The 17,261-nt window shown below is 44.7% G+C and overlaps 1 protein-coding gene across 1 annotated transcript in view; it reads right to left on the reverse strand.

Moving 5' to 3' along the window:
* Positions 1-17,261, reverse strand: part of LOC106534873 (1-phosphatidylinositol 3-phosphate 5-kinase-like) — a gene marked incomplete at both ends in the record, with an annotated part of 49,808 nt that overhangs the window by 20,133 nt on the left and 12,414 nt on the right. Inside the window, 8 exon segments of the mRNA XM_014031651.1 lie at positions 403-564; positions 651-798; positions 943-1,054; positions 1,415-1,572; positions 12,120-12,276; positions 12,852-12,941; positions 13,570-13,596; positions 14,360-14,567. Of these exon segments, the coding sequence (XP_013887105.1) occupies positions 403-564; positions 651-798; positions 943-1,054; positions 1,415-1,572; positions 12,120-12,276; positions 12,852-12,941; positions 13,570-13,596; positions 14,360-14,567 (1,062 nt within the window).

Consider the following 17,261-nt stretch of genomic DNA (forward strand, 5'->3'; position numbering starts at 1 on the left):
CTGTTGGATGTGGTTGGTCCTTCTTGGTGGTATGCTGACATTACCCTGGATACTGTGGCTCTTGATACATCTCAAAGACTTGCTGTCTTGGTCACAGATGCTCCAGCAAGACGTGCACCAACAATTTGTCCTCTTTTGAACTCTGGTATGTCACCCATAATGTTGTGCACATTGCAATATTTTGAGCCAAACTGTGCTCTTACCCTGCTAATTGAACCTTCACACTCTGCTCTTACTGGTGCAATGTGCAGTTAATGAAGATTGACCACCAGGCTGGTCCAATTTATCCATGAAACCTCCCACACTAAAATGACAGGTGTTTCAGTTGATCGTCTAACCCCTGTACGTGGATCCTGGCAGATTTARGTAGTTCCTCTTTGTACAACATGTGGTCATATGTACCTTTGTGCTCCGAGGATGGCACATGTGGGTACTTGGACTGCTTCCTGATGTGAAAGTTCACATTGTCCTGCTCCATGTTGAGGTTGATGGAGGCAGCAGAGTCACTGTCCATCACAGATTGGAAGCTGCTGACTGATGTCTTCTTACTGGGGCTAGCAGTGTCTGAAAAAGACAAAGTTTCGTTTGAGGATTCCGGTGCTTATGACACTGGTGAAGACAACATTTAATGTTGGATATAGGATGCATACTAGGCATAGTGTAGTCAGACTCTTCTGCAAGCTGCTCTGTATCACTGTCATCAAACTTGATGTCCTTGAACCAAGACGGCTCAGAGTGTCCCTCAATGGAGTTGATGCTGTCACTGTCTGGAGACGGTGTTTCTGAAAATTCTGTGCTCTGAAGACAGAGAGGAATCAACTTCTGCACATCATCTCACCAAAACTTCCTAATAAAACAAACCCTCTGATAACCCAAAGCAATGAAAATCAACCTGTACCATGTCAATGTGCTGCACTTGTCTGTGCAGCAGAAAACACTAACCTGAAGAGGGCGATAAAGAGCGTACTCATCCCTGAACAGCTGGTCATGGTGAGTGAGACAGTCAAGCCAGCGACCGTCCACTAACGCCTGGCCAATTGCTATAGCCTGTGCCCTGCAGTGAACAAACATTGAAAAAAATAAAAATAAAAATAAAGGAAAAAAGAGAAACCACACAGCCAATTTCTATTATTTGTTTTGGTATTTATTTATTTATTTTTATTTTGGAGTGGGGGGGGGGGTAAATAATTCAAAATGCATGACAAAATAAGGTTCTCTGGAGTAAAGTAAGTGTATCTATTGGGCTTTTAACGTGAGGTTGTATTAAAAAGTGATGACTTATTTAACTTGAATAAATTATGAACTCATTTTCCCTCTATCCTTACAATTGGTTTCCAATGCCAAAAGAGACACTGACTCACTGTTCTACCTCACCAGAACACACTGTACAACAAGAACAATGAAAAATGAATACCTGGAGGAGACGGTACCATTCCTCAGCAGCCAGTTAACAAGCTCCTTTCCCACAATGCAGTTTGGGTAGGTCCTCAGCCAGTATCTGTGGTCCTGAAACTCCATCCCTGTGTTGTTATGGCACATTTTCTTCCACAAGTCCTTCAAGTGGGACGAATCCTGAAAGACAGATGGTATTTTATAATGGCTTACAGTTCGGATCAAGGTGTGAACAAAACATCTGGAGAACAGTAGCTGCAATTACACTTATCAGATCTGTGAAGCCTAAAGTAGTATCTCAACGGGCTGCAACTTTTGGAGACTAGTTAGGTCCGAGCAGCAAAAGAGCTGCAAAGGCCCATTGTTATTTGAATGTTTATCATGTAGGGCTAGGGTTCGTGTAAAATAAGAATTATTAAAGTATTAACTACTAAGTAATACTAATACTAAGTAATACTACCTCGAAGCACCACTCACTTTTAATTTTTTAAAGGCAAAAGGAAGAATAACCTTGATAAATCAATGATTTGTTGTTAATCAATCTCAATAAATTGTACCCAGCATTTGGAGTTATTTTACTTAGAATGAATCCCATTAAATTTTATAAAGACACAAAAAGACAAATAAATTTTCTCAAGAATTTTTGATAAGAATGGTAGTTTGGAGATCGGTCTGTAGGTTTCAGGCAGAGAAGAGTCGAAATAGCCTATATGCCACGGTCATTAATGACGTATTTCCGGTGAAATTCTTGCCARGCTCCTCCCTTCCACTCCCTGCTTACTGCCTATGCTTTTAGCGTTAGCTGCTAGTACTAGTCTGTGAAAAAGTCACAAAAGTTAAAGCATCTGTGATCTACTGGTGTAAAACATGAGTTCTGTTGTGTGCCGTTGTGTCCACTAACCAGCAGGTACAATAGAGTAGTTAGTTTTTATCCTTTTTCCTCTTGATGAGGAGGTGACAGCAGTGGATCATAGCATTACAGGGAAAACTTATCTTTAAAAGCTCACGCTTGTGTTTGTAATCAGCATTTCTAACCTGAGGATATTCAAGAGCCAGCATCAGAAATGAGAAGACGGAGGTTACAAAAGGGAAATGTACATTTATCCCCTTTTACTGCCAAGACGAGAGAGGAAAGATCACTTCCACACGACAGCTAGCAGGAAGCTAACACAGCAGCCGGTACAAAGGTAGGTGTGTGTGTGCGCGCGCGTTTGTGTTATATGAAATGTTTTTATGCGACTTTGTCATGAGTTTTATGCAAAAGTAAAACCTTGTTAGAGTGTATATTACAGCGTAGACTAAACCCGAGCGACGAGCGCGCCCCCGTCACCGAGAGCAGCAGAACCTCCGCCTGAAAATCATTACGTTTTCAGTTCACTAACGTCGGGGAAAACGATCCAAACCATAAAAATAGCCCATCAATTTAAAGCCCAGACTCTGCTCTTTCCAACAATATATGTGTCACAGCTCTATGTGAAAAATTAACAGAACAAGCAGCCAAGGAATAGCGAAAAAGGCTAAATTCTGGAACCATAAACACAAACGTCTTTCCTTTGTTTTTATGGCTTTAATCCATTTGGAGTGATTTTTTCCCACTTGGTTGGACCTGTACGTCTCCTGTGTTAATGTTGGTACATGTAATATGCTAATTTTGTACTGTGGAGATCATTAAGAGTCGTTGTCGGGTGAAAAAATCTTTCGCTAACACAGTGTTGACCGTGAACCGGAAGTGTTGGGAGTGGCATCAAGTGCTGGGCCGTATGTCCGTGGCATATAGGCTATTAGGCATTTTTAGCAGAGGTTAGAAAACAGCTGTTTTGAAGCAGTGGGGTACAGAACCAGAACCAAGGGTGTAATTTATCAGCTTTACAACATTTGGTCCAATACAGTTAAAAATATCTTTAAAAAGAGATGAAGGCAGGACATTAAGGGGGCTAGAGGACGTTTTCATTTGACCCAACAGTTCTGTGATGTCCTGAATTGTCACTGGGACGAATGAGGATCATGTATCAGAGGTCACAGGCGAAGCGATGGTGAGGGAGAGATACAGAAGATATACAGTATTTACTGTATAATATGGTGAGATCGCTTCTGCAAAAATCAAAGGTTTGTATCATCATCAGCCTGAGCTCATACACATATTTGCTGCGCCTAGAATAAGATGGACACCAATTTTAAGATGTGAAATTCTTCTGCATAAATTACATTTACGTAATGTGAGAAAATCACTTGTAACATGCTTTCAGATCTAATCTTTAGGCAACCAATCACTCACATTTTTAGGTTTAGMATGTTTTTAATTTCTCCTACATACATTGACAAATCTGTTTTTATTGTCCTGTCATTCCAGACTATGCCAGAAAGCTAATGAAGTGTGTGGCAGATGTGCCTGGAGTTCCCTTCCTACAAAGACAGACTGGACTCAGAAACTCGGGTTCGGCCCGTCACCTCAAGCCTGCAGGAAGTTGTGGACTGAAGCCTTAGCTACTCACAAACCACGATTCAACAAGACATAACTGACAAAAATTTAATTTGTGTTGATCAATATTTCATGTTGTCCTTTCCTGTTAAAGGTCCTATTCTTCTTCTCTTCACTGCAATTACCTCCGCCAAGGGCGAGGTAATGTTTTCGGTCACGTATATCTGTCCGTCTGTCTTTCGTTCTGTCATTCTGTCGGTCTGCCTGTGGACAACATTACTCAAAAACTTGAGGACGGATTGTCATGACATTTTTACCACATGTGCGTACTGGGCCAAGGAACACAACGTTAAATTTTGGTGATGTTCCGGGTCACGATGTGGATACAAGATTTTTTTTCTTTTAACATATCAAATCACCATTATTTCTCTTTCATGTCCCAAGTGGGTTTCAAAGTGTCCAGCAGGTGGCACTGTAATATTGGTGTGCCCCTTTAAGTCGCATATGTGATGTCATATCTATGAGACAGCTGGCAGTCCTGACCTGTTCTATTTCGTGTAAGCTCCGCCCTCTAAGGCTATCGCTGATGGTTATCCCTCCGCGCCTCGCGCGTATTCTGAATAAACCAATAGTCTACGCCCCCGTACAGTGGGGCCCCACCTCCGGGACGTATATAAGCCCGCCGGCCCGGAGCTCGCCTCCCTCTTTTTCTTTAGCTACCGAGCTATTAACTACGCCTTGAACTTCACCATGCCCAGTCAGATGAAGATTTGCCCCACCTGCGGCACTGGATACATGTTGGCCTCTGACCCGCATGTGGTGTGTGAAGGGTGCCTTGGCGCCGACCACACCAACCAGGGTATGGCGACGGACATCGCCTGCCGAGCTTGTGGAAGATTGCCATTAGAAGAAAGACAATGGCGGGCTGAGTTCTTCGCGGAGCTGGAAGAAGACATCGACGCCTTCGCGTCTGTGGCAGTAGACGACATCATCTCCCTTGAACCGGAGTCAAAAGACACCGCTTCAGAGGCCGAGGATGACAGCGGCGAACAGACCCACCCCTCCCAGGTGACTGGGCTGGAGTCGAGCACCCGCAGTCAGGAAGAGCCCAGGGAGCTGGCCCTTCCTCGATCCACCACCACCCCACTGCCTTCCATRGGGGAGCTCGTGAGCGTCCTCCCGGACATCATCCAGCGAGCAGCGGACGCCAGAGGACGGACAGTTCCGGAGGGTCTGGCCCCCCCCAKTGGATGAGCTGGCGGGCCAGTTCGCTTCTCCACACGCCGGTCGCTGGGTGGCGATATGGCCACAGTTTCCAGTGGTCCAGTCTTACCTGTCGTCTGCTAACTCCGACCCCACCAAGATGAGAGCGCCGGTTTTGTCCTACGCGGACGTGTCGGAGATGGTGGGGATGACCGGCTCCGGTTTCCGCCGGTCCCTGAACTGGAGCCTGCGCTGTCTGAGGTCTTTGGCGTCGAGGGTGTATTGTCTGCTGGACGGCAACATTTCCCCCACAGCGTCACGGACAAGGAACTTGTCAACTGGACCGACCGTCCTACCAGTGTGCGGCGCAGGCCGGCGCCGGCACAACATAGCCCTGCTAGCGTACAGCATTTCAAATAGAAACTGTTGTTTTTGATGCTTGTGTGAATAAAAATTTACATCTACTAAAGGGCAAATTCCTCTCACAGGTGTCCACTTCAGTCAGGCCTCAGGCTTCTGCCTGTTTCTCACATGTTTCCCCCACTCTGGGTAAAGCTAGGCCCGCTAGCCTCGCGTCTAGCCAGCCTTTGGGTTTTACCAAGTAAAGCCACACAACACCTCCCTCTTCCATGGTGTCACACTCTGCGGCTCGCCCTGCCGCTTCGCGGCCAGCGAGCACATACACTTCCTTTTTCTCGTTCCGCCGGCTGGCGACAGACGTGAAGGAAGGCAGTCATCTTTTTTRGCGCCGCCGTTAGCCGTAAGATGTAAAGGAGGACAGTCATCTTAGGGCAGTCTTCTCTCTTCAGCCCACTGGCGCTCAGCGGACGTGAGAGAGGACAGTCGGTATGAGTCACGTCACAGCCAGGGGTGTGTCACTTCCGCCCCGGCCCAGCACAGATCCACCAATCACAGCGGCGCGATGAATGCTGTGTTTGGCTCTACTGGGGCTAGCGTGACTTCAGGCTTGTTTTTGGGTCCGGAGGCAGCTCCTTCCGGGTCTCGTTTTAACAGACTACCGGCAGAGCTCCCTGGAGCTCCTGCACAGCCCTTTCGAGCCCAGCCTCCCATGGGTCACACGAGAGACCGTGACAGCGGCAAAAGCTCTAGATGTAGCGGTTGTCACATCATCTGCTCAACAACCAGCGCATGCGCGAGCTCTCTCAGAGCGCAGCGCGATCTGGGAACAACTTTGTCCCATTGACAAATGGATGAAGCGCCTGATAAAATCGAGTTACAGGCTGCAGTTCGCAACCACGCCCCCTCAGTTCAACGGGATCCTGGAGACCCGGTTGTCGTCCCTACAACAGGATCTCGCTTTTCAGGCAGAGCTTCAAAACCTCCTAACGAAGGAGGTTATTTCCAATGTTCCCAGGGGGGAGGAATACAAGGGTTTCTTTTCCCAGTATTTACTCATCCCAAAAAGTCTGGTGCTATGAGACCAATCTTGGATCTCTCATATTTCAACCAGTTCATAATGAAAAGACCCTTTCATATGTTAACAAACAAAAGGGTACTGTCATGTGTCCAGGAAGGCGATTGGTTCACGTCGATCGACCTGAGGGACGTGTATTTTCATGTTCCGATAGTCTCGGCGCACAGAAAATACCTGCAGTTCTCCTTTCAGGGGACGCAATACCAGTACAAATGACTACCCTTCGGTTACGCACTGGCACCACGCATCTTTTCCAGGTGCGTGGAGACGGCGCTTCAGCCTCTACGCTCAGCGGACATGAGAGTTCTGTTTTACCTGGACGACCTGCTTCTACTGGCCTCTTCCAGACAGGAAGCGACATCACAAACGGAGAAGCTGTCGGCACATCTGAGGATGCTGGGCTTCTCCATAAACGAGGAAAAAAGCTCTCTTGTCCCAGCCCAGCTCATCACATATCTGGGTATGGACCTGAACTCGGTCACCATGACAGCGCGGCTGTCCCAGCCCAGAAAGGAGGACCTGCTGTTCTTATTAGCGCGCGTCAGACCCCGCAGGCAGGTAACAGTCATAACCATCATGCGCCTCTTGGGCATGATGGCTGCAGCCCAAATGGTGGTTCCGCTTGGTCTGTTACACACCAGACATGTGCAGAGGTGGTTCTTCTGGCTCAAGATCGATCCAATACGCCACAAGCGCAGGATCGTATCGATCCCCTCCTCGGTGGAGGCGGATCTGAGTCACTGGAGAAATCCGCTAGCACTGGCGGCAGGAGTTCCCCTGGGCAGACCGACGCATCACATGCCAGTGTTCACGGACGCATCCCTGTGGGGGGGGGGGGGGGGGGGGGGGGGGGGGGGGGGGGGGGGGTCATGCCTGTCCCAGACTGTGGGAGACTGCTGGTTTCTCCACCTTGTCCTGCACATAAACATTTTGGAGCTCTTGACGGTGTGGAAAGTGCTGGTACACTTCACCCCTCTGGTCCGGGGCCAGCATGTTCTGGTCCACACGGACAACAGAGTGGCAGCAGCTTACATCAACCGTCGGGGGGTGGGGGGTGCGCTCCCAGCAACTGCTGGAAACAGCCGGGGGGCTGCTTCTCTGGGCACACACTCATCTGCGCTCAATCAGAGCGGTTTACATCCCAGATGTACTGAACAGGGGAGCGGGTGGGTCCTCAGGACAGGGACTGGGCCCTGAACATGACCATAGCTACGCGAATCTGGATCAGATTCMGCAGGGCCGAGGTGGACTTGTTCGCCAACAGGGACAATGCGCAGTGCAAACTGTGGTTCTCTCTGAGCTCACGGGACAACGCACCGCCTGTTTGCYCACCGCCTGTGGCCGGACAAGCTGCTTTATGCTTTCCCACCAGTTCCTCTGATCCCGCGTCTGCTGGACCGGATCAAGGTGGACTGGCATTGGGTCATCCTGGTCGTGCCCAGGCGCACAGGAGCGCATTGGTTTCTGGTCCTCCAGTCCTTACTGGCGGGCCCCTGCTCCAGTTACCTTGGCGGGAAGATGCTCTTTTACAAGCCGGGGGAGCAATCAGGAGTCTCCCCAGGCTGGGTCAGCCCCTGTGGGTCTGGCCGCTGAACAGGAACATTTAATTAACTTGGGTTTATCCGATAATGTTGTGCGCACCATTCAGGGGGCGCATGCCGCATCCACGGTCTCATCTTACACAGCGAAGTGGTCATCCTTCCAGTGCTGGTGAATGGAGAAAAATGTAGACCCAGTTTCATGCCCTGTGTCCTGCATCTTGTCTTTTTTACAAATGCTAATGGATAGGAAATTAGCTTTCAGCACTGTCAAGACATATGCTGCAGCGGTTTCTTCCTGTCAGGAGGGTTTTGGTGACAGAATGGTTTTTAACCACCCGCTGGTTAAACGGTTCCTGAAGGGCGTGCGCAGGAACAGACGCGCTRCTTCGCTCCACAGTGGGATTTATCACTGGTGTTACGCGCACTGACTAAAGCTCCTTTGGAGCCTTTGGATCAGATTTCTCTTTATTTTTGTCTCAGAAAACAGCACTGTTGTTAGCTTTAATATCAGCAAAGAGAGTCAGCGAGCCCTCAGCTTTGTCTGTGTCTCCATCTTGTCTGGATACGGGAGGACGGCAGCTCTGCCATCCTGCGTCCTAACCCAGTTTTCACACCAAAGAGCTTAACGAGCTCTTTTAGATCCAGAGTCATCACTTTGGATGGCTTTTGTCTTCCTCCCCATAACTCTGTGGAGGAAAAAAACCTCACAACTGCTGTGTCCGGTGCGCGCGCTCTCATGTTATGTGACGCGCACGGCTCGGGTTAGACGCTCTCAGTGCCTGTTTGTTCATTACAGACAGCAGTCTGTGGGTCAACCTCTGTCCCCCCAGAGGCTGTCACATGGGATCTGTGAGGCTATCTCTCAGGCTTACACTTCATCTGGCCTGCAGCCTCCAGCGGGGCTGTCAGCTCATTCCACGAGGGGAATCTCCTCCTCCACTGCCTTATACAGTGGAATGTCAGTCCAGGACATTTGCTCTGCTGCGTCCTGGTCATCTCCTTGCCCTTTCATCCGCTTTTACCTGCGGGATGTTTCAGGCTCCTCTCTGACTCACTCTGTCCTCAGGACTTTGGTGGAGTAGAGGATGGGTTGCCAGATAGGGTGGGCAAGTGACGGTTTTATGCGTGAAATGACTTCACACACAACACTTGGCCCTTTTTACCTCACATCATTGGGATTACGTGATGGACTGGGGCTGACAGTTGTTTTTCACTGTGCGTGTTGGCTGCTGTTGCGGCCTCTGCTTGTGTAAACATCTGGGGTTCTTGGGCGGAAGCTTCACGGGTCTGTCAAACRGGCGAGGCGCAGACTACATCGGGCTCAGCCTCTATACGCATCAGCGATAGCCTTAGAGGGCGGAGCTTACACAAAATAGAACGTTGGTTACGTATTGTAACCCCAGATTCTATGAGTGTAAGCGCAGCCCTCTAAGAATCGGGGCCTCACCGGCTTCCGTAGCTGAAAAAAAAGTAAGCTATCGGGAGGCGAGCTCCGGGCCGGCTGGCTTATATACGTCCCGGAGGTGAGGCCCCACTGTACGGGGGCGTAGACTATTGGTTTATTCAGAATACGTGCGAGGCGCGGAGGGATACCCATCAGCAATAGCCTTAGAGGGCMGKYCTTACACTCATAGAATCTGGGGTTGCAATACGTAACCAACGATATTGCCCATAGGGAATGGTGTGTGATTTGGGAAAACGTCATAATTTTTTAAGATGACCAGGAAATAACCTTGACAACCTTGTACAATATATGCACAACACTGCCAACTAGCTGTGTATGAACTTTCTTACAACTTCATTCTACAACCGCTGATTACTGGGGATGTGATTTCCTGAAACAGACCTTTGGCTCCTGGTGTAAAAATTAAAAAGTTGTTGAGGATTGCTAGTTCGGCTGCTTCTTTGTCTTTTTCTTTTGTTTGTTGTAAATTTTTCATTAAAGAAGCATCAATAATTTTAAAACTGTTTATTGGAAAACTGAAGCGCTGCATTCTGGGTACATGACAGATTTGATTTGTGATGGGAAACGAAAGTATAGTTGCTCCAGTTGACCACTAGATGTCAGTCTTCATCAGCATAACATCTTTAAATCATTTCTGAGTCTCTCAATCCGTTGGCCGATTGCTTCGACCAATTACGTCAAGTATTGAGCTCCAGCGTTAAAAAGGAGCTCCGACTGTAAAGTAAAATAAATCAATACTTACAAAATTCTAGTACAGATTACAAACGTTAACTGTTTTTGCTATTGCCTTCCTGCTACGTAAGCAGACATAAAGCATTGTGGGACATGAGAACCATGGCCCAAAACAACTGTTAGGAAGGATGTATAACCTCCCAATAAGTGTGTTTATCTGGGAGGGGTGCTGTTGGATAGATCACGTGTTGTGATTCATTGACAGCTATACCTTCTGCTGTTCAAGATAATGATGACTGGTAGATAATTAGTTGTTAGCAGTACCGCATTTTAATTTTAGAAAGCGCAAATCCGCTTATGAATTATAAAAATTAGTAAGACCGCTAAAGCGCAAACGAAATATTTAGGTCCGCAATTAGTGGATTTGTGCTTTAGCAGGCTGGTGTCCACCACTGAATATATATACAGTATTTCATCACATTAAACTGAGAATAAAGTCAAATTTGGTCAAAATGACCTCAGCACCTTTTTTTAGATTCCTGATTTGTAAAAAGCATTTTAATACTTAGATCATCCTGATATGAGCAGTTCCAGAGTTTTGACATAGCTTGTTTTTTATCATAATAAAAGAGTAATATTTGGTTTGAATCCTATTTTTAGGAAATTCTAAAGAGGCTGTTTTGTCTACAAACCACTTTGGGACTTAATCCTCAGGTATCTTTATGTGATGGATCACAGATAATTACAGAACCCCTGTGCTTCAACACGGAAAATATGAAAATGTTAGCCACTGCATGCTAACGGATATCATGCGGCGGCTAATGCTAGCGTTGCTGTTTGTATTTCCAGAAAAGAAATTCAGATTAATGCACAAAATTATCAAACTGTACATTAAAAATGACAGTGTTTTGTGGGGTAACTAGTTCTTACCATTCCATGTTCCCAACTCTGTCATTGGGCTCAATGTCTTGTAGACCATGATCCTCATCATCCTCAGTATCAGAATCTGAAGTATTTTCATCTGAATCCTGAGATCCAGCTGCCGGTTCAGGTTCAAACTGGTATGATTGTATATCCTTTATTCCCACAAAGTGTTCTGGCATTTCTTCAGATTTAAAAAAGTATTATGCTTCCATTTTAAATGATAAACAGGAGGACAGTAACCAGGCTTGTAGGTTGTTCACCATTGTTTGGAAGATAGCGGTGATATAATATGCGTCATTTCCTCTAGTGCCACTTAGTGTAGTGTCAGTACGGTTCACTATGGTTCCAAGCCATTTCTATTAGGCCAGATTCATGGAACCAGCCCTTTTTTTAGTACCTATTTCATTGTGGTTCCAAGCGGTCCCAGTTGACACCAAAATGTGATGTTAGAACACTGTTCATCACTGATTGGCTAGGGGGTAGAGTCAATGGTTGCGTCTAAGCTGCCTTTACAACAACAACTCGAGGCACCATTTTTCCAATTGTAGCAGTGACATTAGTTGTGTTTCCATCCAATTTTAATTCAAAATTTTAGTGAGTTTTTAAAATTCCAGAACTTATTCAGCAAATGTGTTTCCATCTCTCATTTTGCACATTAACTCTTTTTTGAAAAACCCAAAAACCACCTCCACCAACTGCGCAAAACACACCCACTGGAACCGGACCGGAACGTCAATAGAAAAGCACACGAACTGACCCATTCCAACACTGACCGTACCGACACTACACCAAGTGGCACTAGTGGAAAAGGGGCATCATATGTGTCATTTCCTGTGAAGGTAAATCCGCCCCACAAAATAGATACACTTCGGCATTTAGAGATAAAAACAAAAAAATTTTCAAGTAATAGGCTTGAAAAAAGGATTCCTACGATATTTTGTGTATGTGGTTTACTAAGTGACATTCATGTTATATCAATTTTTGGAGATGTCACTTCATTTCTCCTTTATTGTAAATGTGGTTAGTTCGACAAAAAATGTTTAAAATGAAGACTAAAGCAGCAGATACCAGCAGGATCTTCCTCTCCTCCTCACTGTGGTCCAGCTTGGTACTGCTCTTGGTCCCTGACATGGCTCGGCAGGTAGGTGGGCTGACTGAATTTTCATAGGGTGAAACCAGGGTGGTTCCAGAGCGATCGAGTGACAGAGTGGTCACACTGGCAGACCTGAGAGAGAAAGAGATCATAATTTTTTTTGGGGGGGTGGGGGGGGGCGTCATCTTTAAAAAATATTTAGATCAACAAGTTTCGCTATCTGAAGGTAGCATAAAATTGGGCACCACACCCCACATTTATTCATATCTGCCTGTTTTTTTTATACAAATACATATAAATTAGATTTGATATTTTACATTGTGACAGCTAAATTTACTCAGTGTGCAATGATGCCAGATGTCAGTGTAAGAAAAACATGATCAAAATTGGTAGCTGTTATGGACTAATTATCTATCTGTTTCACCTTGAAGCTGTCCAGCATTCACATATCTCATGATCAATGTTAATCTGTGTTGGCCCAGACAACAGGACTCCGCAACGGACTGATTTACGGACTTATTTGTTAGAACTAAAGCATCACTCCACCATTGTACATTACTGAATTACATTTTGGATAAATTTCAAAACACTAACTTTAGTTCGGTAAATAATTCTCTGATACAGACAGAAAATTAGATTTTTACAGAAGAGCTCCAACAAACATCAGAAGTCACATTTTAACTGATCCGCATCAGAAAGAGACTCACCTCTTCCTTGCAGGTGACTTGCCCACGTCTTCTTGCAATGTGGTGAGTCTGGAGGCCAGGCCACTGTTCTGAGGCTCCTGATGAATCATGCTACAACAACAGACACATTCTCTGGTGTTACGCTTCCTCTGATCTGTCAAACACTTTTCAGTAGTTAATATTTTATCAGCTACGACAACAGTCGAAGTGTGGAAAAAAGGGAAAAACGTCATTATCTAGTAAAGGCTCATGGCTGCAATTTAAAAATTAAAAGAGCCATTTCTGCCCTCTCTTCTTTATCCAGAACCACAAAATATACTTGAAATTCTAAATAAAGGAAATACAACTAATCGAGGTAAATAAATACTAAATATAAAATAACAAAAAATGACTGGCGTTAACAGCTATAAAAATTATTTAATAAAACTGGATCTTGTCTGAGGAATCATGAGCCTAGCATGGATAAAAACATCTGCCCTTTTTTTTCCATCTTCCCTGCTTTGTGATCGAAGTAACAGCTGAATAGGTGCTATCGATTGGTATTTAACAGAATATCACTTCAAAATACACCAAACTAACCTATTAAGTCCTGTTTATGGTCTTTGAATATGTGGTGTAAAAAAACTAAACTGGACTGAGCACAGAAAACTTTTTATTTTTACTGATGTTGGAAATATTAACCTATTAACCTTAAGGGGCAAGTGCAAAAACAAAAAGAAGAAAAATAAATGAAACTCACTTCTTCCTCATCCCAATGATAGCTTTTCTAAGTCGGTGGGACAAAAATAAATTAAAAAAAGAGACAGGAAACACATTGTATTTGACAGAAAACAAGCAGAGGGCATAAAAATTTTAAATGGCAGCAAGTATAGAAAACAAGCAACTTGACAACATAATTTTATGTGAATTACCCACATCTGCCTCCACCCTCGTTTGCCCCACCTTTATYGTGCAGTATGAGGGCCAAAATTAAGACTATTGCGCAACCACTGGTAGCAGGAGGCTATATATATTTGTAAGCCAGCTATTGATATGATTAATGATAGATTGGCACTGGTAACTGAGCAGTTGGCCCCGAGAGGCCGGTGCTGGTAAATGAGGAGACTATTCATTTGTGTTATCATCTGAGAGGCTACCGACTAGCATGGATAAGCTGGCTTTAGAATTGTAGAGGCTAACGACTAGCATGCCTAGGCTAATGACCCACTGGACTGCCAACTCCCTCCACTGTCCATTGACTTGGATCGTTGGGTACATACTGTAACCCCAGACTCTATAAGTATAGGCACAGCCCTTCAAAGACTATCGTTTGTGGGTTTATCCCTTGTGCAGATGCACTGAAAACTTGTAGTCCAAGCCCACCTGCTTGTGTGGGCCCTACCCCCTGGTCTGTATAAACTGCACCCAGACCGCTCCTTGCAACATTTGGCATCCTACATCAGGACTAATGAAAACCTCACACTTAGTTAATCAAAGTATTGAAGTTAAGGTTCCATGATTATTATTTTTTTGATTCAACATGCGTTTACCTCTGCCAGGTCAGGCCTTCTTCCAGGAAGATGTTTCTGCTGGCCTTTCGGCCTCCCACGGGTGTCCGAGGTTCGCTGGGTTCCAACACACACACAGAGCAAGGTGAATCCGATAAGGAGCTCAAGTCTTCCCCGATGGAGCCCGAGTCTGCAGAGTGAGTGTAGTTCATTGCCAGTTTACGACAGTAAGTGCAGGCCCGTAGATCTCCTAAATATAGAGAAGAAGAGCCCAAGATGAGCATAGAAGCAATAGAAACAAGTACRCATCAGTCTAATAAACTAAAAGATACTTTAAAATCTTGAACAAGACAAGTAAAACTAAGTATAACCAAGTGCTAGCTAGACAAATATCAGGTTTGTTTGGCCTCAATTTGGTTGGAACTGGATTTGACAATAACGAATAAATCTCTGTATCTACCAATATACTAACAAAAACATATCTAAAATAAAGAAAATTATTTTTGCACATCCCCATAAAGGAGATAAATAATTATTTCCCAGTTCCAGCTGTTAAGAACTGGTGTCTACCACARTGTAAATAAAATAAAAACAACAAAGATCTGGAGGGCCATGAAAATTTAAAATAGGATCTCAGAATATTCAAAATTGTATGTGAAATGTATGTGAAAAAAACAGCTATGCTGGAAGTTATACATTGGAAAGCATAAAATCTACATTTTAATTAATAAATACAAAAGTGTACAAGAATAAAACTACGATACTCTCTGACATTTTAAAGATTTAAAATTGTGAAAAAGTTAAAGATCCACAAAAGTGCCAAATTTACCAGAAATTTGCAAGAATTTTTTGGCTGTGATTTTGAGTAATTAGCCAATTTSGGTCATGGAGTCAAATCAGTTGTGTGGCTCAGTGGCCACTGAGAGGCTAACTGTCTTGTAGTCTAAATCTGTGCAAATCATCAATTTGTCTGAGCTGCTTCCTTTGCAGGGGCACTAAATTCTGCTGAACTTGCAACCTACTAAATAGGCTTCTAAGTCCTTTATTTTTATTTCCTTTATTTCTTCATTTCTCTTTTAATAAATCACCACAAAAGATGGCATAATTTTTAAATTTCTGAGTCTGCTTTTGTTTCAGAAAATGGATCTCAGCATATTCAATGTTGTCACATAAACATATGACAATAACGTTAGAATTTCTGAAATTTTTCATCAAATTTTGRCTCATATACAGTATATATATGTATTATATACAGTATATACTGTATATATATATTATATACAGTATATTTATATATATATATTTTTTTAAATTCAGAATAGCTCTATTACACATTTGAAGATGACCGTAGGCGTTGACAGATTTGGCTTTGTTTCTTCTTCTTGCTTAACCTCAGAGTAACAAATTCAAATCAGTTTACAATTTTACTCCCGTTTGTAAAGTGGTCCAAATCTGAGTAGTTCTAAATAAAAAGTGATGTTTTTGACATCTCTGGTTCTGAAATGAGATCAGATATTGGCTCTTTAACACATTCAGATATGTTAAACAGCCAATAATGTGTGTTTCTCAGGCCTATAGTTCAATCCTATATCATAATAAAGTAACTATGTCACCTTCAGCGGTTATGAAAATGCTGTTTGTATAAAGAAAAAATTTATTTGACTTCGCATCAGAGCCGTTTCTAAACACCTTGAAATTTGCCTCTGTCACTTTAAGAACCTCCTACCGATTCTGTCACACCCAGGACCAGGCATTGGTCCCTACAATGCAAGTTCGGTCCCCATAAGGCTGTTTTTTTCTGGAAAATGGTTCCTACGGTGTAGCAAAAACATGACCACACACACACGTCAATGTTAAGATAATTTATTTATTAATAAAATGTGGTGTAAGCCAACTAAAGTACACAGATTGTAATATAAGTTATGATGGTAACCGTATATAATCTCTCCTTGGGCTGCCACCTTATCGTGGTGGAGAGGTTTGATTGTCCCAATGATCCTAGGAGCTGTTTTGTCGGGGGCTTCATGCAACCAGTAGGGTCACCCAAGGCAAACAGGTCCTGGGTGAGGGATCAGACAAAGTGCAGCCCAAAGACCCCTATGATGAATATGATGGGCGGATTAAGTGTTCCCTCGCCCAGACGCGGGCCCCATTCTGGAGCCAGGCTTGGAGGTGGGGCACCCTGGCAACCGCCTGGTGGCCGGGCTTTCGCCCATGGAGTCTAGTCAGGCACAGCCCGAAGAGGAGATGTGGGTCCCCCTTCCCATGGGCTCACCACCTGTGGGAGGGGCCGTAGAGGTCGGGTGCAATGTGTGTTGCACAGTGGTCGAGGGCGAGGACCTTGGCAGTCCAGTCCTCGGCTACAGAAGCTGGCTCTAGGGATGTGGAATGTCGCCTCTCTGGTGGGGAAGGAGACTGAGCTGGTGTGTGAGGTTGAGAGGTTCAGATTAGATACAGTCGGACTCACCTCGACGCACTGCTCTGGAACCAGTCTCCTCGAGAGGGGTTGGACACTTTTCCACTCTGGAGTTGCCCATGCTGAGAGGTGCCGAGCAGYAGTGGGCATACTTACTGCCCCACATCTCGGTGCCTGTATGTTGGGATTCACCCCGGTGAATGAGAGGGTAGCCTCCCTCCGCCTACGGGTGGGGGGACGGGTCCTGACTGTTAGGGATGTCCCGATACAACTTTTTCACTTCCGATACGATACAGATATTGCAACTTTGAGAATTGTCCGATACCGATATTGACCCGTTACCAAAAAAGTACAAGTCACACACTTTTACCTATTTTGTAATGTAAAATCTTAAAAAGAAAAGAAAAGAAAAGTTAAAAGAAAAGTCTTGCTCAGGTCAAACAGTGAAAAAGAGTAGGTATGAGAAAAACTGACCCATTTATTTTTAACCAATGGATCACATCCATTTTAAACTGAAGAACATTATAC

The sequence above is a fragment of the Austrofundulus limnaeus genome, unplaced genomic scaffold (genome assembly GCF_001266775.1).
Source record: "Austrofundulus limnaeus strain Quisiro unplaced genomic scaffold, Austrofundulus_limnaeus-1.0 Scaffold1294, whole genome shotgun sequence".
In the NCBI taxonomy this organism is placed as follows: Eukaryota; Metazoa; Chordata; class Actinopteri; order Cyprinodontiformes; family Rivulidae; genus Austrofundulus; species Austrofundulus limnaeus.